Raw genomic sequence first — 20,793 nt, 5'->3', positions numbered from 1 at the left:
TTTTTGCCCTCAACCTCCCGATATAAAAACTATCGATGAGTGGGTATGCACCCTCAAGATTTAAAGTAGAGCTGATTGATTCTTTTTCATGTATAAAAGTTTAGGTTTGTGATTCCTTTAAGACTCCTTATAAGATTACCTTTCAAGATAAGTAATAAAGTAATGGGCCCTTTCTTTGTAACTGCAAAATGCAGCCTGCCAGCAAGAACACCTTGCTTGTCCACACGGTTAATCTATGACACACTGCCTGGTTGTGAATGTATGTGGGTTCTTGGGATAATTTGTTTTTCACCTGTAGTATATAATCTCGAAAATGAAATTTAAAAGCAAAACAACTGACTCATTCTCTCAGGGTTTTTTTTTGACAACTTTTATTGTATTATCTCAGACTACTTTCATATTGGCTAGCTCTCTATAGTAAGCATATGATTAGTTCTTTTCTATCATTTCAAACAAAATAGCAGTATAAAAGTTGCACCGAGTTACTGCTTCATGGTGGGCTAAGAATGAGAAGGCGGGAGGGGAGGGTCAAGGGTGTCAATGAAGACATGGTCTACGCCTTCAGAGCACAGTGGTGATCAGCACAGCCCCATCTGTGAGCACGGGCTGGGTGGCAGGCACTTTGCACATGGAGCTTACAACCTTGTGGCAATAGCTTAAATACCTGTCTAACATTGCTACACTCGTACGTTTCTCTCTACCTGCGTTAGTTCAGGCCTCTCACCTGTACATTGACTGGGATCCCTCCCATGCTGGTTTCTGGTTATTTCTGCCAATAGAAAAGGTGAAGAAAGGGATGGATATGTTGCAGTGTTCCTAACTCACTGTGTCTTCTGAAGCTCTAGTTCTTAGTGGGTTTCTAGAACTCGCTCTTCCTGCTCTGCTAGGTCCGGGGATAGCAAGGCCCCCTAGCATTAAAGTTTCATCGTTGTCTATTGGTTCTCTTAACATCTCTACACCCATGTAAACATCACTGTCTTGAATCTAAACTTGTGTCTCTCTGTTTCAAATGATTTCTTTATTCCGTGTTCCCCATGATATCCCTGTTTCCAAAGGAAGCAGAGCCTGCTATGGGAGCAGTCACAGTTTGGAAATCAAGAGAAAAAATGTGGTTTGATAGTCACGTGCAAAAGAATGTGATTGTCACAGGCAGCTAGACCCCTGCCTTGTTCTATGTGAAAACATTATTTCATATGGACCAGCCTAAGTAAGAGGTAGTTACAACCCAATATTCCTCAGCTAATTAGTGAATAACTTAAATGTGATATGCCCTTTCAGCAGGATATTCTTTGGCCATAAAAAAGGGTGGGAATACAGGTACATAATAATAACAAATGTCGTTAGTGTACCAAATGAAATAAGTCATGATGAACTGAATTATTATAGTATTCCATTTAAATAGAATGTATAGAATAAGCAAATCCATAGGAAAATAATGTAAGTTGGTGGTTTCAGGGAATGGGAAAATTTGAAGGTAGCCAAACAAGGTCCAGGATTTCTTTGGGGTTAATGAAAATAACTCTAAAGTGAGGTGATGGACCACAACCCTGAGTACATGCAAAAAATATTGCAATGCACGGTCTTCGTGGCTGAGGAAAAATGTTATTTTTTTAGAGCAAAATGAGATGTAAGGAAGCTTGAACTTGATCTTCCCTAGTGGAACAACCCCAAGTCACAACAGACTAGACCATGAACAAAGTTAGTCTAATCATAGTAAAGATATGCATATCTAGCAGGAAGTGGTTATATCAAAGCTTTAGTTGAAGTACTGCAGGGAAAGATCTGGGGGATGTGTCTGGAAAGGTAGGCAGGCCACTGGCCCCAGAAAACTATTAGAGTCATTATCTTATTGGTATGGTGGATGCTGGAGTGAGATCAAGAGCTGCTAAGAGGACAGACAGTACAGTAACTAAGGGTAAACATTATGATGACAGCATGGAAAAATTTCAAGCAACATTGAGGTGTTGTGGAATATTTGCACACTGCATGAAGATGTATTTGCTGTGATTGGTGTAATAAAAAGTTTAATGGCCAATAGCAGGAGGTAGAGGCGGAATTTCAAGGGAGAGAGATGAATCTAGGAACTTGAGAGATGCCAGAAGACACAGAAGAAGCAGGATGAGCAATATCTGACAGAATGGAGATTAATAGACATGGGTTAATTTAAGTTATACTAGCTAGTTAAAAGCAAGCCTCGGCTAAAGGCCAAGTTTTTACAACTAATAATAAATCTCTGTATCACTATTTGGGAGCTGGCTGGCAGGACACAGAAAGACTCGCTACACTGAGGAGAGGGGAACAAGGAGTCACAAGGTCTAATTTATGTGAGTGAGAGAAAGATCTCAACAGCCACTCAGAAGGGTTGGGGCTGGGAGAGCACATGGGCAAGGGTTCCACAGCACAGAAGCATGGCAGTCAGACAATGAACTAATCCAAGGGACGGTGGAGGGGGCGACCTTACGTGGGATGTGTCTTCCTATGACACATCTCGCTCTGCTTTCTTCTGGTGAAAGCTCCTGATCACTTGAGCTAGTGGGACTGGCTCAGGTCTTGTCTAGCACTCCTAGGAGCCCAGACTGTGCCAGCTGGCCTGCTCCTGCATCCTGCAGGAGATGGGTGGGTGTCGGCTCATTCTGCAGAGCTGCAGCTTAGGGGATGGTGTAATGAGTCTATGTCTTCACTAGCCTCCATCTCACTCTCAGTGACCACAGACTACGGTGTCACAGAAAGAAAGGAGAGCCAAGGGATACGCATTCACTCTCGCTACCCTGGCAAGTTTTTCAGTGCCTGGTACACAGGAGGTTGAAAGAATAGTCACAAGAGAGCTACTTCACAGTGTCAGAACAATGGTGCATCATCATCATCATTGTGTTATGTTCATACATGTTCGCATGTGTGTGCATACAGAGGCCAGAGATTGATGTTGGTCATCAGTCTCTATGTATATATGATGTAGAGTTTTTCAGTGGAAACCAGAGTTTGTCATTTCATCTAGTCTAGATAGTATATTCTGGTAATTTCCTGTCTCCATTCTCTAAGCACTGTGCGTAGTGACACACATCTTGGAGGTAACCAAAAGCTCTCCAGTTGAACTCAAGGCCTGCTGAGTAGGAGGGAATGTATGCCTGTAAACCCAGCTAACTACTCGTGGCTAGGAAAGTCCTAGACCCTAGAGGCTGAGCCTTTCTTTCTTGAATAAATCCTACTTAGAAACCTGCCACTTACACCTTCTATTTATACAGTTTCTAACTGTATCTTAAATACTTAAGCGGGTACCCACATTTAAGTGTAGCTCTCACCCCTCACCAGAGAAGCTGGTGGAGGCTTGTACAGAGCTCCACAACTGGTCCAAAATTCAGAGAATAAATATGAGGTCCAAGTCCAAGCTAGTATGTCTACAATTCAACCCCTATACTTAAGGTTCAGGGAACATCTTGGACAATTCAGTAGAAATATTGGAACCATCAGAGAACTAGGATGCCTACTCTTAGATACTCTCTTCTAGATGTGACAAGGAGGCTGCACCCATAAAAACTTAGCTATGTGGGTACCTAAACAAGACCTGTGAAATGGCACCACCAGTCTACATGTCAACAAGGATAGAGGCCATTCAAAAGGTTCCACCCCTAGATGAAGAGCTACAACCAGACAACACAGTGTGTTTTTCTAGGAATGCTAGACCAGTAAGAGCTGGGCCAGACCCATTAGCTAAGCTCTCTCTGTCTCTCTGTCTCCCTCCCACCCGTGTGTGTGTGTGTGTGTGTGTGTGTGTGTGTGTGTGTGTGTGTGTACAGGTTCTGTAAGAGTGCATATGTGTGCAGTGTGTAGAGGTCAAGGGACAACCTCAGGTGTTCCTCAGAAGCCATTTATCCACCTTAGTTTTTTTTGGTTTTGTTTTGTTTTTTCCTGAAATAAGCTTCTCACTAAGACTTCCCAGTTCAGTAGGGTTGGCTGAACAGAAGCTCCAGCAATCCTCCTGCCTCAGCTTCTCTAGTGCTAGGGTTCCAAGTATGTGCCATCACACCTATATCTATTTCCCTATGCGCTAGGGATTGGGTTTGGGTCCTCATGCCAATATTCAGGTACCTTTACGGTGCGTGAGAATTGTCTGTATTCTGTCAATCATGTTTTAAATAAATGCTGACTGGCCATGCAGAAAATATAGGTGGGTAAACCAGACAGGAAGTAGAGGTGAGGTGATGAGGACAGGAGAATTCTAGAAAGGAGGAAACCAATTCCTCCTGAGTCCTGCCCAGATCATGGAAGAAGCAGGATGTGACCTGCCTCACTGAGAATGGTATCAAGCCATATGGCTGACATAGATAAGAATAATGGGTTAATATAAGTGATAAGAGTTAATAAGAAGCTTGAGCTAATGGACCAATCAGTTTATATCTAATGGAGACCTCTGTGTGATTTTCTTTGGAGCTAAACGGTTATGGGAACTGGGCAGGACAGAAACCCCGACAACCCGGCCCTCAAGTTACACCTTTACTTACTAAACTCTCTTCCCAGACTCTAGAAATTCCTGTTTTAATCAAAACACTTTTTTCAGTCTCAAATATGCAATTGCAGGTAGACTTTCAAGGAATGAAAGAGAGTAAAGCCACAGTGCTGGGATTGAAGGGAGCAAGAATGATCATCCCTCTTGAGATTTCTTTTTCTCGCCTCTATCACTTCTAAAGGAACCTAAGCCTCTCCTACACCAACCTTTTCTGTATCACAGATGCAGAGCCTGTATTAGGCATGTTGCATGTCCTGCACAAGGTCACCCAAACACCATCTTTCCCCCATAATGCCTCCAAGACACCCAGTGGATCATGGGAGAAAAGCTAACTTCCAAGCAGTGGCACTTCCATGCTCTGAGCTTCAGGGCCATGGGACACTGTTGACGTTTCTATTATGTCATCCTAACCCCTTCCCCCATCAGATAATGACAGAAACACTTTACAAAGAAAACTCAACAAGATTTTAAGGGGAACCCCAGACTGAAACTTAAATACAATGGGTGCAGACCTGAAAAGGCTGCCTGTTAATTACGTCAGTTAGGGAAATGTGACTTAAAGGGACCACAAAAGCAAGTATTTTGGATGTAAGTCTTTGTTCCTTCATGTTCTGTGATTTCAACCCTCCATAGTCTGGGGTTTCCCGAAGTGAGGAATTACCAGTGTCTTTACCTGTTCCGGAAGATGGAGGAGTGACGGACCCCGGACTGTCATCTTCGGGCTCTGAGACAGTGACAGTGGGGACTGTGTCAGGACTTGGCTTCAGACACAGGTCTTGCTTCTCAGGGGTTGTCTCCTGGGTGGAAGTCATGCCAGAAGGTTCGATCTCCGTCAGGGTAATCTTGACAGGGGCAGAGACCAGAGGTACTCTGTGCTGCTCCTCAGAGAGCTCATCTATGTAAGGAGCAAAGGTAGATTCTTCAAATAAGTGGTCCTTGATGATCTTCCCCTCCACAGGAACTGGTTGGTCAAGTGTACTAACCCCTTCCGGTTTTGCAGAGATTTCGGCGCCCTTGTCTTTTAAGTCCAAGTCTTTATCTTCTAGCCCCAGGTGAGGCTGCTCCTGGCCTTTTGTCTCCTGCGGTCTGGTTATGTCAATGTATTTATAGGCCTCTGCTTTCATCTGGTCCAGGGGGTCAGCTAGGGTCTTGTCCACTTCGGTGGACTCAGCAGGAGTCATCTCTATTCCCGAATCAGAACTCAATAAGCCATGCGACTCCATCCCAGGCACTTCTGGTAAGGAGGATCCTGGGGTCCCCAGTTCCTCAGGGCTCTCTGAAGTGGTGATGTGGCCATTTTCCTTCTGAAGAATTCCTGTAAAGTATGCAGGGTCCTCCCGAGGTGGATAACGGATGTCAGAGATCAGCGACGTGTAACACTCCCCTTCTCCATCTTTTAGTGTTGGGGAGGAGGCGTGGTCCGGGGCATCAGGAATAGCTGCCATACCTGTCAATCAAAATAACAGCAGATCGTGAGTAGGCTGCTTGGCTGGAGGTTGCTCTCCTGCCTAATCTACCAGCTGACCCTCACTGAGAAAATACAGCATCCTTTCTCAAAACCTTTGAGCCCCAGCATGCTAATTTTCCTTGTCTACCTGATAGCATACAACTCTGCTACTTTCCAGGCAATAGACCCCAGCAGTTCACTGACTTCAACATCTATTAACTACTTTAATAAACTCTGACTTCATCAACTCAGTTTGTTAGAAAGGAAACTCTCATCACATTCTATATTCTTAATAACAGCCCTTGAAGTAGGGTGGAAATGGAAGGGATGCCAGTTTGTAAGCAGTCCATGGCGTAGACAGCTGGGAAGGGCTTGCTCCTGGAGGCTCACAGATCTGTGCTTCAAAGGACTCTAGAGCCTGTCCTTGTCCTCCAGGGCTCCTGCTGCTTTCAGATTAAGCCCGCCATCCATTGTCTATGGGAAAATGCATTCCTAGTTTGGAGTCTCATCCCAAAGTGTCATTAGCTCAGTAGTATGTGTCTATAGTTCTCCAGTTCCCCCTTGCTGCTTCCCTGCATGTTTGCTTCCATTGAGCTCATTTGCTTTCCAAATTGAAGCCCTTGACTCCTCTGGTTCCTACAGTCTTCCCTCCACCTTCTGCAGAATTCCCTGGGGCTCAGCCTAGTGTTTGGTTGTGGGTCTCTGCAACGGTTTCCATCAGTGGCTGGGTGAGATTTTTCTGATGATGATTATGCCAAGCTCCACTCTGAGTATAGCAGAACATCATTAAGAATCATTTCATTGACTTTTTTTGTTGTTGTTGTTGCCAGTCATGTTTGTTCTATCCTAGATTTCTTGGGCTATTGGTCCTGGCCCTCCAGACAGTGTCAGGGAAGGGCTCCCTCTCATGGTGTGGGTTTCAGGTTGGATTCGTCAGTGGTTGACCTCTCCCATGATTTCTGAGTCATCTTTACCCCTACACATTTTGTAGGCAGAACAAAAGGCAGGACAAAGGTTATATGCTTGGCTTGGTTTCCAACTCCCCCAACTTGAAGTTTTGCCTGGTCACAGGAGATGGCCAGTTCAGGTTCAATAACCTCTCTTGCTAAGAGTCTTAGCTAGGGTCACCCTTATAGTTCCTGGGAGTTTCCACTGCACTGAGTTTCTACCTCATCCCCCAAGTGCTTCCTTTTCCAGTCATCTCTTCCAGTTCTCCTCCTCCATTCCCCTCTCCCAATGTGGTCCCTCCTGTTCCCGTTCTCACCAGTCCCCAGTCCACCAGCGGAATCTATTCTATTTCCCCTTCCCAGGAAGATCCAAGTGTGCCGCCTTTGATCAGACCCTACTCTTACCCACACAGGTAAATAATTTATTCCAGCTATATTACCTCTCTTGTCCCTGTTACCCTCTCTTTTCACCATCCCCCCCCCAGATTCCCTTCCTCTTCCCAGAAAACCTGCTCTCCATTTTCATATTTTTAACATCCCAATGAGTTTCATTAGAGTTGCTTATGGGAGCATGGGTAAGAAGCTGTTTACAAGAGCGTGGGCACATTGCCAGTGGCATGTGCCTGAAACCCCAGTGTGGTGGAAAGGGGGAATAGGTGGATCCCAAGGGCTCTTGGGCCACCAGCCTAGACTAGTGAGGGGTACTGACCCTCATGACCTAGTCTTCTTCAAATACTGTCACATTGGTTATAGACGCAACATATAAATTTTAGAAGGGTATAACATTCAGACCACAGTTCTGATGGTGCCTGCAAAACCACACCCTCCATTCTCTTCCTCGCTCTTATAGCATGGGATTGATAGTGATCACCCATTGTATGGCTTATCCTTACACAAGTCCTTGGTACCTTCTGATAACTTCTCAGCTCTTGGAGTTTGAGGCTGATGACTGGCACATTATACTGTGTAGTAGGCATCCTATACAGATGAATGAATGGATGGATGGATGGGTAGGTCAATCAATCAATCAATGACTAGACTCGTGGACTAAAGCTATTAAGACTAATGTAAAATGAACGGAAGCAAGCTACAAAGATAGCACATTTTAGCCTTGCACTTGGAAAATAGTGGACAAATGTTCATTATCTGGCAATGGAGCATGTGTGACCCCACTAGATAGTCTGACAAAGGGAGGAACCTCGACTTTGTGAAAAGCTGGATGGCACAACCATAGGGAGCCACTCTGATTTTTGAATTGAATGACAGTCACAGATCACTGCGCTCTGACACCCAATGTCCTTACTTCATCCTTTCCTGTAAAACAGAATCAATGCAATCATCCTGTAGGCAATGCCTCAGAGATTGGAGGCTCTCAGATACAATACACCCTGAAAGAAGGGACAGAGTCCAGATCACATTAGTAGTGTTTGAGAGTGCATATACATAGAACCAACACTGAAGAGGACTCTCTGCCCTGAAATCCTGACCCAGCCTGCTTGGTCTTACTCAAAGGTGCTTGATCTTAATTAGAAGGACTGCTACCCCACTGCGAAGACTGTCAGCCAGGGGGAGCAGGAAGTAGAACAGCCAGTGTGAGAACCCCAGCACTCACAACAATTATGAAGGCTATAGTTCCAAATACCAACAACGCAATGGTTTAGAATTCTTCAAAACCAAATTCCCAAAAGCCTGAAATTTAAAAAAGAAAGAAAACTTATCCAGAATCAGTCCTAAAGAATTACAAAGCCAAATGCTGAAATCCTAAACAAATTCCCTAAGTCACAATTCCCACTGAGCAGAAATGGTTCTACATGAGGGCCTGAGAGCTGAACGGCTGGGGAGGAAGCGGGGTGTTTTCAGTCATACGCAGGATGCTTAAGTGCATGAATACTTGCTAAGACATTTTAATTTTTATTTTTTTAACTGAGGAAATTTCCAGGAAAGCCCATGTGGGTGTCTCAGTGGAATAGCTCTACCCCACAGAAAATAAGTGTGAACATCTTCTCTGAGGAGAGACATGCCCCCCACAAAAAAATCCGACAACAGAGAGTCATTGTGATGTCAGGTATCAAAATATTGTTAAAGGTTGTTATGTAAGCCTGCTGAAGAGATTATTACTGTGTAATAGTCTATAATCAATCTCTGTAATATACTTTTTCAATGTGTTGAATTTTGTGATTTTTCTGTTATTTCAAATTGTCAGCATGCATGTTATAATTTGTTATACCACATATTTCAACTTCACATCAATTCCAGAATTACTCGTATACAAAAATAATATATTGAGAGCTCCTTTTTATTTTCCAGTGTTTGAGAATTTCATATGTGACACCTGTACCTCTCTCCTCCCCACTCCTTCTGTATCCTCCCACCGCTTCTCAAATTCATGACCTCTTCTTCTTTATTATTATAAATATATGTGTATGTTATATAAGATGTGTTATATAATATATCATGTATTATGTAACACACATACACATATCTACCTACACACACACACACACACACACACACACACACATATATATATATATATATCCTGCTGAGTTCATTTGAGTGTTGCTCATATGTGCATATAGGTAGGGATGACTGTTTGGGATTACCTATAATGAGGCTTGTCCCTGGAGAAATTGATTCTCTCTCATCAGCATGTAGCTGCTTATTTAGGGGTGGGACCCTGTGAGATTTGCCCCATCCACATTAACATGTCAACTGGCCTTGTCATTGTGTGGATCCTGCTTAGGCAACCACACGGCTAGGATTTCACAGGTGTAGCTTGCCATCAGTACATAGAAGCCACTATCTCAGGGAAGGCATCCTGGTCCTCTATTCTGACAGTCTTTTGTGTGCTCTTCCATGCTAATCCCTGAGCCTCACCGGTAGGGGTTGTGGGTAGATGTGTCAGTTGAAGCTGGACACTCCGCGGTCAGATATTCTTTGTATTTTGGAAGTTTGTGTATTTCTGTTACACTTTCCATCTGCTACAGAAAGGATCACCTTTGGTTCAGAGTGAGAGCTACACTCATCCATGGCTATAAAGGTAAGTATTTAGAATGCAGGTGGGAATTATTCTTGTTCAGGAGAGCAGCAGTAGTAGGTCTTCCTTTAGGGTCCATGACTTCTCCAGCCAGGAGGAATTGGCTGCGTTTACAGTCCCAGACATGAGCTCTTTTCCGCTGAGCAAGTCTTAAGTTCAATTAGATGGCTGTTGGCTACCTACCCACCTCTGTGATATAAATAGCACTATTGCACCCATGGGAATATCTTCCTATTCCAGTCATTATTACGGCTGTAGGCTTTACAGCTGGGGAGAACTATCGATTGTTTTGTTCCCTGGGGCAGCTTGCATAGACTCTGAAGAAACGAGGAGAGCTAGTTCTCAGGGGGGAGGCTTTCAGGTCTGTTCCAGTTTGATTTCTCTAGGCCTGTGTCCAAAGTGTATGCCATCTTCAGTCTTGGGGTCCAACTCTTCAAGTTCTGGGAAGCAATTAAGCAATAGCCTATCCTATCTCAGGTCTCTTCTTCTGTATTGTCCCAGCAAAAATGTCCCCACCGCTTTCCTGAGTCCCCTTAAGAGCCCCTGTGCCCTACCATTACCTTCTCTAGGGATCCCCAACCCCATGATCCCCTTTGACTTTCCTTGTTTCTGCCACCCCAGGGTCTATACTCGAGACCTAAAGATTTCTTTTTTTTTTATTGTTTTTTTTTTTTTTGCTTTTCTTTGTTTTTGTGGAAGTTTTGTAGTTTTATTTTAAAATCAGATCTATGAGCGATGCAAGCTCTTTTGTCTGCATGTGAGATAAGAATCAACATTCGTTCCTCTCCCTCTTGGGTGCTCAATTCCTCTAAAACTATTTTTTTCTTTCTTTTTATTAGATTTTTTTTAAAAAAAATACCAATCCAAATTCCCACTCCTTCCCCTCCTCCACACACCCTCCCACCCCACCCCCCTCTAATCCTAACAGAAAGTAAGGCACTTTGCTTTGTGGAAAGTCCATGGCCCTTCCTACTACATCTAGGCTGAGCAAGGTATACATATAAAAAGAATAGGATCCCAAAAAGCCAGTACATGCTTTAGAGATAAATCCCAATGCCACTGCCAGTGGCCCCTCAGTCTACCCTAGCTGTGAACCACATTCAGAGGGACTAGTTTGATCCCAAGCTCGTCCATTCCCAGTCCAGTTGGAGTTGTTAAGCTTCGATTAGCTCAGGTAAACTGTCTCAGTGGGTGAACCCTTCATGGTCTTAACCTCTTTGTTCATATTCTCATTCCTTCTACTCTTCGACTGGGCCTTGGGAGCTCAGTCCAGTGCTCGGATGCAGGTCTCTGCCTGTTTCCATCTGTTGTTGGATGAAGGTTCTATGGTGATATTTAAGACAGTCAGCAGTCTGACTACAGGGCAAGGCCAGTTCCGGCACCCTTTCCTCTATTGCTTAGAAGACCTAAAGATTCCTAGCTAACAATCGCAAATAAGAGAGAACATCCAGTGTTTGTCCAGTAGTGGTACGATATTGTTTTCTTGATCTATCCATTTACCAGAAAAATTCACGCTTCCATTTTTCCATGCAGCTGGAAATAATTCCATGGTAGGTATGCAGCACCTCTTCATTATCCATCCGTCAGTCGAAGGGAATTTCAGTTGTCTCCATTTTGTAGCTATTGTAAATAGAGCAGCAATGAACTTGGCTGAGCGAGTATCCGTGGAGCAGGAATGCAAGTCCTCTGGGCATATGCCAAGAAGTGGTACGGGAGGGCAGCACAAATCAGAACTTCTCTAGGATTTCCCCCATTCAGAGTGGCTAAGATGATTAAAACCAGAGCTGATGAGGATGGGGGGAGGGCACGGGAACTCAGACTCGGTACTGTGGGGCTGCAAACACGAAAGTGGCGTGGAGAATTTTCAAAATGCTAAAAGCAGACCGAGCTGTATAAAGAGTTGGCGGTGGTTTAAATGAGACGGCTTTCTTAGTCTGGGGCATTTGATTGCCTTGTTTTTATTTATTTTTTAACAATTTAAAAAAATTTATGTACATTGGTGGTTTGCTTGCACATATATCTGTATTGGATCTTCCGGAACTGAAGTTACAGATTGCTGTGAGCTGCTAGTGCTGGGAATTCAACCCAGGTCCTCTGGAAGAGCAGCCAGTGCTCTTAACCACTGAGCCATCCCTCCAGGCCCTACTTCTTTTTAAATTTTATGTGTATGGCTGTTTTCTCTGTATGTATATCTGTGCAGCACATGCATGATGTGTCCATAAAGCCAGAAGAGAGTGTAAGATCCCTGAAACTGAAGTTACAGATGGCTGTGAGCCACCATGTGAGTGCTGAGACTCGAACCCAGATTCCCTAGAAGAGCAACGAGCCTCTTAACCACTGAGTCAGCCTCAGTCTTAAGCATTTCAATGGTCTATATGGTAGATCTTCCCACCCACACCATTGACACTAGCACAATCTATCATAATCTATGCCAGTGAGTGAGAGATCTTGGAACACTCAGTCCTAGATGGGACATCTACACACCCCTTCCCTCACGGCTCAGGGAACTACATGGAAGAGGAGCCAGCATGGACGGAAGACACCGAGGGAACAAGGCCTTTCCAGACACAACAGATGCACCTGTGAACTCACGGAGACTGTTGCAGCATGCCCAGGGCCTGCATGGGTCTACAGCAGGTGCAGAGGGTGGATACAAGGACCCATCCCTAACCAAGAAGCTATCTCCAATGGACAACTGCTCGCAAAGAGGAATTAGTTTTCTTCGAAAGAGTCTCAAGGTTGCACAAAGCACACTTAAGTGCAAGCCCCAGGCCCAGCATGAGATGGTCAACACAGAATGGACTCAGTGGTATTTTTGGAGGGTTCTGTCTCAATGTTTTTGAGGGGGCAGTTATTTTTGCCATAAAGGGCTTTTGCTCATCTATTATGGTTTCCAATGTTATGTCTTTATGGAATTTCTTAATCTGTCTGCATCTGTGTTTCCCCGTTTTTTTCTTTAGCTCTTCTGTCTGTTTCAATTGTCTGTTTTCTTTCTTTATTTTATTGATTTTATTGAGCTATACATTTTTCCTCTGCTCTCCTCCCTTCCTCTACCGTCTCCCATGGTCCCCATAAGAAAGAGTGTGGATATCGATGGGCAGAAAGGCGGGAAAGGTCTGGGAGGATCTGGAGGAAGAGAAACCATTATCAGAATATTTTGCATGAAAAAATCTATTTCAATAAAAAGTAAAATTATAAATAAAAAGTTCTCTGTTTTGGTAAAGGAAAAGAATAGATTGTAATAATATTCTATTACATAGATGTAATTTTTCTAAGTGAAATGCAATTTGATATAATTCTTTTTTGAATAATTTGTAAAAGTAAAATTTTAAAATATATAAGTCTAGTGCAGTTAAGTGAATATAATATATAATTAGCAGGATCTAATGTGTTTAGCCTTGCAAGTGTGATATGAGTGAGAAGAAGAAAGAGACTCACAAAAGTAAATTTCGTTTGAAAATGTACCCCTCCCCCAAAAAGCTAACAAATCACCTCTAGGTCTGTAAGCAAATTTTTGTAAATCTAATCAACTAAAACAAACATCAATATAAATCTATTGTATCTAATATACAAATAAACTTCTTCATATTTCAAATTTAAAAAGTTGTCTAGATACCCCCCAAAATTAAATTTCAATTTTAGAATGATAGCTGGAAGATTTTTATCTTTCAGTGTTTCACTCTTCAAGGTTGTTTTTTTTCCCCAACACTCTGGATCACGGCATTTAGAATTGCTATGTAGAAATATTGACCAAACTTGTGTAGATCACAACGTATTCTTTCAGTTTTCATGCATTCCACAAGGAACCAGGTTAGAGTCAGGAGAACACTAAGTGACCCAGTGCTTTGGATGTAGCCATGTCCCCTTTCCTTTGAGTGAAACGCCCTGAAAATTTCCCAAGATCTTTGAGTTTGAGATGTTATAAGCATTATGCAGTGCCTATTAGGTGGGACTCTTGAAAACAGAAAGCCCTCTGGACAGTAAATTATGAGGCAGCAGAGCCCTGCGGGAATTGTTGGAAGCGAGCAGCAGATCTGAGCCTTGGGGCCCAGGAAAGGCAATTAATTCTTGTCAGCTCTTCCTGCAGAGCTGGCAGATGTGGGTACTGAGGTATCCAGCTCAAGAAGCTGCCTAGGTAGAACCTGTCCTGTAACATTGTTCAATGAAAGTGCCTTTCTCGTCTAGCCTACTACATATGCATGCATCGCTATTATATGTGCACATGTATACATATATTCTGAGGGAGCTTCCAGGAGAGATTAGTGTGTGTGAGCCTCAGAGGACCAGTTGGGGAAGATCTAGCTACGGAAGTGAATGTAAACATATTGTGAAGGTACTACACACTGATGGGGTATGGGGGGTCGGGCTGTGACTCTGAGATGCAAGATGTCACAATAGTTAGTGACTCCCATATGAGACTGTCTATGTCTATCCTGTAACCCACTTTTTTCTATGTTGAATTTTCTTCTGTTCTTTGAGGCTTTTGTATTACAATTACAAATTTGCTTGCCCCTTAATGGTTCTTTTGTCTTTGGTCCCCACCCCCAAATTCTGAATAATCCCCCTAATTCTTTGTCCTGGAGTTTTTCAGAGTGTACAGAGATCCCTCCGAAAACGTCTGAGTTCAGCAGTTCCTTTGCAGAACTTAGAAGCCTGGTTTATGCAGAGGCCACTTCACACCAGGAATGAGCCAGTGAATCCACAGATGCCCCACAGATGGGAGCCAAACAGGGAGGGCAGAGGAAATTCTGTGACCTGAAGGTATTTGAAACGATGTTTCCAAACTTTCATTCTATAAGAAAATTTTAGGAAAGTGCTTATAACAAACACGAAAGGATCCACAGGTCACAATTTAGTCAAAGAATGAAAACAGTGTCATCAAGTCACACACATGCACACACACACACACACACACACACACACACACATGCACACACATGCACATGCATGCACACACACATGAACACACACCCATGTGCACACACATATACATGCACACATGCAGCTAAAGGCTATAGAAGTGTGCACACAAGCAAATGCAAAGGGCAGATATTTGATTTTAACACTATTTTGTCTTTAACGCTCTGGCTGCAGAGGAATGTGAGGATGAAGAAGACTTCCTGAAAAGTGACTGCCTTTTCCCTGAGAAAGGTTTGGGTCCTAAACCCCCAGCTCTACACTGACTCCTGCTCTTAGGATGGAGTTCATTCCAAGCGGCAGCCTGCTGCTGCTGCTGCTGCTGCTTTGACAGTTTGGATGCTAGCTCTGCTAGAATGCCACCAGTTGTGAGACTCAGGCCAACTTAACGTCTTAGAGCTTCAGTTACTCAATCTTTAGAACAGGGAGAGCAGTGACAGTGTCCACCATTCTGAGCTACTATGGGAATTAAGTGAGATATGATTTAGCTCTTTCTGACCCATAGTGTCACACAGTAAATCAGAACTGTTGATTTGATTATCTCAGTTTTGGGGAAAGGACATAGCAACCACCCTTTGGATGGTTTCTTTATCTCTACTAACATGCTACGGGGTAGTTTGTATCAGAAGGTACATGTAGATGATCCCTGCTTTGTTGTTCTCTGGGATCTGCCTTAGATGCTGAAGTCCCCAAAGGACAATGTCACACTGTTCTGCGTGACTCCCTGAGCTAGTAATGACAGGGACAATGGTCCTGTTACCAACATACAGATGACTACGTTGAACATGAAAACTTGAAATTTATCAAAACTTTGCACAGGAAAGAGGTGTGGGTATTCAGAGTCTGCGGGTGAGCTTTCTCCTCTGTGGACAGAGTCCATTTTACCCATGGGAGCTGAGATGTGGGTCTGTGGCTTATGATGATATGGTAACTCTATACAGCCCTATCTTACTGTTCTGAAAAAGAGACGTGGAGAACGCTATCAAAGAAAGACTGATGATAACAAAGGGTTTTTTTTTAATCACAAAAACTAGGGGTGTATTGGAGAAGCATTTGCTTTACCTCTCTCCCCAAAGTTACAAAAACAAACAACCAAAAACACCAAGAAATGCTTGAATGGAACCACTCTGAACAGGCACAAACTAACAAACAGTAATGATGGTGGACAGAGAAGGTAAAACTTACAGTGGACACAGGGTCAGAACGTGTGTTTGGAATGAGCACAGATGCATTCCCCAGACTCAGCTTCTTAGGCTGCCAGGTGATGGATGTGTGTGGCCTTCTCGGGGATGGGGGTCAGGCAGAGGCCTGAAGACGCCACTCATCTTTCCCAGGTGCTCCCCAGTCAGCAGGCTGGGACTAAGGATGCTGTGCTGCCAATGTTAGCAGAGCCCTCTGTGAAGGATGGGTCCGCCAGAGAAGCCCCGGAGCCTTTATGTCATCTGGACAACATTCCCCTGGAATTAAGTATCTTGTATTTTAACCTGACAAGTAGGTGCTGAGAAAACCAGGAACGCCCTTGCTTTGCCAGCTGCACCTTTGGGACAAGGATTTTTACCAAGCCTGCCTGAGATCCTAAGACAACATTCCCTGTAGTTTAAGCATGAGCATCTATTCTTTATCCCACAGCGCACGGCTTTATTTAAAGCTTAGCTGTTAGAATCATAGGTTTAGCTCTGGGAATTGGAGAATTCATGTTTAATAAAAACTGACTTGAAAGATCTCTCTTTATTTCCACCAAGTGCCAGGGTTTGCTTTGCTGAGGAGTTTTCAATTGAGCAAACAATAATTCTGTCTGAGGAAACACCCGACTTACAGTCAGACCACGCTGTATGTCTCAGGGTTCTCAGCAATGTTTTAAGAAGCAGAAGGCTTGCCAGGCAGTGGTGGCACACGCCTCTAATCCCACTCGGGAGGCAGAGGCAGGCGGATCACTGTGAGTTCGAAGTCAGCCTGGTCTACAAAAGCTAGTTCCAGGACAGGCTCCAAAAGCTACAGAGAAACCCTGTCTCAAAAAACCAAAAGAAAAAAAAAAAACAAAAAACAGAAGACTGGGAAAGAGGTCCTGGGTCTGGATGGGCAAGGCATTTGTTTATTTTAGGGCTTCTGTTTGTTCATTCTTTTTTGCCTGCTGTCTCAACATGGAAATGTGATCCTGTGACTTTCTATGGAAGACGATCATTTTGGAGGTGGTGGTTGAAGTCAATATATATGATTTATTTAACTCTTAAAAAATTCCCTGAAACTCTCCATAGATCTTCAGTTGATTTTTTAAAAGCATCATGGTGTAATACAATGTTCGCAGCACATGCCCACTCATTCACAGCACACAGTTCAGCAGTTTTATGTGTTCAGAGTTACGCAACCATTCTACTGCCTTCTAATTTGCCTGCTATCACAGATGCATCCTGCTCTCTGTGTTTTTGATGTAGAGTAAGTACTAAGTTCTCTCTACCATAAAGAGCTATTAACAACCATCTCAATGGACTTAAGATTCAACAGTAGGTGAATCATGCCTGTTACTGGCGACCTACCCAGCTTCCCAGGCTAGTGAGATAATGGATCTTAGAAAAGAATCCACTATCCTTCTTTTGCCAGCCCAGCTCAATTTCTTGCTACATTCTAATTCCTACCATTAGACCACAGCTAAGTGTACCCACCACACCTCATCAGAGAAGCCTCTCTTCACAGCAAAAGGAGACCATCGCAGAAACCACAACTGGACACAAAACAGATCAACAGATCATGGGGGAGGTTAGCCTCAGTGGACACACCTACATCACAGCTCTTGCATCCATGGCTCAGGAACATGGCAGAAGAGGGGACAAAAAGACTGCAAGAGCCAGAATACCAGGAAGTCTACTGTGAAAGTCTCTTCTAGAAAGGGCTTCATAAACAGGATCAGACTAGCAGGGAGATTTTCACAGGGCCCCACTCGTAGATAAAACAATTCACAAGCAACGAATGACTGACGGAAGGAGAATTAGCCTCTCCAAGGGATGAACCCCCCTGTTATTGGTTGTCCAATGCACAGTGGAACCAGGCACAAACAATAATAGCAGATCCAGCAGGTTGTATTTTTTTTATAGATTTGTGCACACCACACACACACACCACACACACACACACACACACTATCAACTTGGAAGTGGAACATTGGAGGGGTTTGAAGGAGGGTAGATGGGAGAGGTTGAAGGAATGGGAAGAGGAAACGTGATGCATTCCTATTTGAATTTAAAACACACTACTGTGACAAGCCGGACATGCAGTCTGATGTGACAGGACATAGTGAGAGGTGCAGCTACGTGCTGTGGGTTGTGACAGAAGATTTGGTGGGAGACCGGTCCTTGTCAAATTACCGAACTTCAGTGAGTCATTCAGTCCTCAGGAAAGCCCAGTTGCTCACAGGTAATAGAAGAGTACAATAACCCTAAGCTTACGATGTGTTAAATGAAACACTTGAATGGATTGTCTCATCCCAACCCTGACAATCTGCAAAGATTACAGGCTGTGCCACCATGCCAGGAGGATGCATCCTGGAAAAGTCAGGTCTGTTCCATTCGCAAAACAAGTGGAGCTTGGAACTGTTACAGAACCTGCTTTGTGAACGTCGACCGATGTGCAGAACCAGAACTCAAGGCTCTAGGCCACATGAGCCCAGGGCTGATGCTAGCAACGCTGCTCTTGAGATTGCTGAGGGCGCTGAAGGAGAGAAGATCATGGGTGGTGATAGGCTTCGTAAACAAAGCTAAGTGGCCCGAGATTTAGACTCATATCCCAACTAATGATGTCAGTAGAGTAGCAGGAATCGGTCTCTGTCAATCAATGTCCATTGTCTGTTATTCTAAGAAGACGGCTGTTATTCTAACAAGGACGTATATGGCAGGATGTATGCTTGCCCAAGAGTACATTTACATAGGTTGAACACCTTTTTAAGATACCTCTGCAAGAAGACTGCTCTTATTTTTAAATGCAATTATCCTCAGCTCTGCCACGCTGCCCTGGTACAGCAAATGCCTTCTTCCTCCGGTTTTCAGACTCGAGCTCACGCACCCTGCTAGGCATGAGGTGCCTGAAATATTAATTTGGGGCTTTGAGCATTCCTCGTTTCAAACATAACCTCGTGTTGGAACGCAGGTTATAAAAATAGAAATGGGTGAATGACATCTTGGGACAAATTTGCATAAACCTGGAACTCAGGATACATACCTCTTGTTTCAGAGGCAAACCTTTTTCTCTTAGGAACACACACACACTCAAAGCAAAAGTAGGGTTAGGATGGGGATGCACTTAGTGGCCAAGTGTTTGCCTAACACATACAAGGCTCTGGGTTCCATAACAACACTTTAAAATGAATATATATAATACATGATATGTATAATTTGGTAAATTATAGATAAATTTATTTTATAGTTACATATAAATAATATAGTATATAAATTGATAGCTATATAAATCATAAATTCATTTATATAAATAAAGCTATATATAATTTTAAAATTATAACACTGTAAACATACATCATATAGTATATACACATATAATTTATTCTATTACATGTGTAGAAAACCAACTCTAGTCTAGATGAAGCTATACTAATTAAAGAAAGGGACAAGAAAGATTCAAGCCCTCTACCAAGAACATCTTTCATTCTACTCTTCTGAGCTATCTGGTACAGGCCAAGGTAACCTGTGCGTCTATGACAGTACAATAACTCAGCCACTGATGTGCCAGAGTTCAGCACCATCGATCTAAGTGGTTCTCAGTTCTCGGGAGACCCTCCTGCTTCCTTTTATCCTCATGAAGACTAGGGCTGTGAGTTAAAAGCACATCACAAAACAAACTTCCTTTCTCACAATGATACAAGATTCCTATTTCCATCAGTTACACATTTTAAAGAAGTAATTAAAATACCACCTTCTAGTGTGAGCTTCTTCACAGTCAATAAAAATACAATGTGTTTTGAGGGTCTGATGGAATAGAGTTGTTCTTATAATGGAATGGGATGAGGGTTGCCCTTGTGATGGAATGGGATGAGGGTTGCTCTTGTGATGGAAGTGAGATTTCTACTGAATATCACAAAGGATGATTCTGAAAAGTAGAGGGAAACAATGACAACTATTTGAGGAGCAGAACCAATAGTGAAGACAGAGATAAGGATGAAGGGGTGTGCAGGGAGGAATCACACTTCAGCAGGAGGGCTGGGAAGTGATGGGAACTGTGGTCAAGAGCAAAAGCAAGGAGCATGGGCTGGTATTAGAAAGGCAATATAGGTCAGGGACCCCATGACTGCTTTAGAGCAGAAAGATGGTGCAAATTATTAGTCCAAAAATAAGTCACCTTAATTGGATGATTAAGGATTGAGGCTCATGTCAAATAAATTTGTGGGCTTTAAACTTTTTTTTTACATGATAGATATTTTTTCTTTTGTGTATTGTGTGCCACCATGTCTGTGTGGAGTCAGTGTTCAACCTTGGTGGCCAGTCCTCGCCTGTTACCGTGTTTGAGACAGGATCTCTTTGCTGTTAGCCACAGTGCACAGCCAGGCTAGCTGGCTCCTGGGTGTTCAAGGAGTCATTCTCATCAGTCAGCCTCCCATCTTGCCATGGGAGCATCAGATGGCAGGTGACTGTCACTGCACCTGGATTCGTGTGTTCTGAGGATTCTGACTTGGGTCTTCATACATGCATGGCAGTCACTTTGTCTAGAGTCATTACCCAGCCCCTCGCTATTTATTTTTTAAATGGAAATACGCAAGTCAAAAAGTGAAGGTCCCATCTCTACCTAAATTCCTCAGAAATACCAAATATATTATCTAGGTAATTAAAGACATCTTATATTTTTCTATATGAAGGGGATCATTGAATATAAATTTCACTTGACGTCCCCTGTGCTATCCAGAGTTATAATTACATTATTATTTATCTATACATATTATAAT

At 43.2% G+C, this 20,793-nt stretch overlaps 1 protein-coding gene across 1 annotated transcript in view; it reads right to left on the bottom strand.

The window, feature by feature from the left end:
- Rtn1 (reticulon 1) overlaps positions 1–20,793 on the bottom strand; it is a 213,988-nt gene that overhangs the window by 100,063 nt on the left and 93,132 nt on the right. The window contains exon 2 of the mRNA XM_048415626.3: positions 5,178–5,951. Within this exon, the coding sequence (XP_048271583.3) occupies positions 5,178–5,951 (774 nt within the window). The remainder of the gene's footprint in view (positions 1–5,177; positions 5,952–20,793) is intronic.

The sequence above is a fragment of the Myodes glareolus genome, chromosome 11, assembly GCF_982192425.1.
Source record: "Myodes glareolus chromosome 11, mMyoGla1.1, whole genome shotgun sequence".
Taxonomy (NCBI): Eukaryota; Metazoa; Chordata; class Mammalia; order Rodentia; family Cricetidae; genus Myodes; species Myodes glareolus.
Note: the sequence above shows the minus strand (reverse complement) of the source record. Positions and strands in the feature narration are given on the sequence as shown.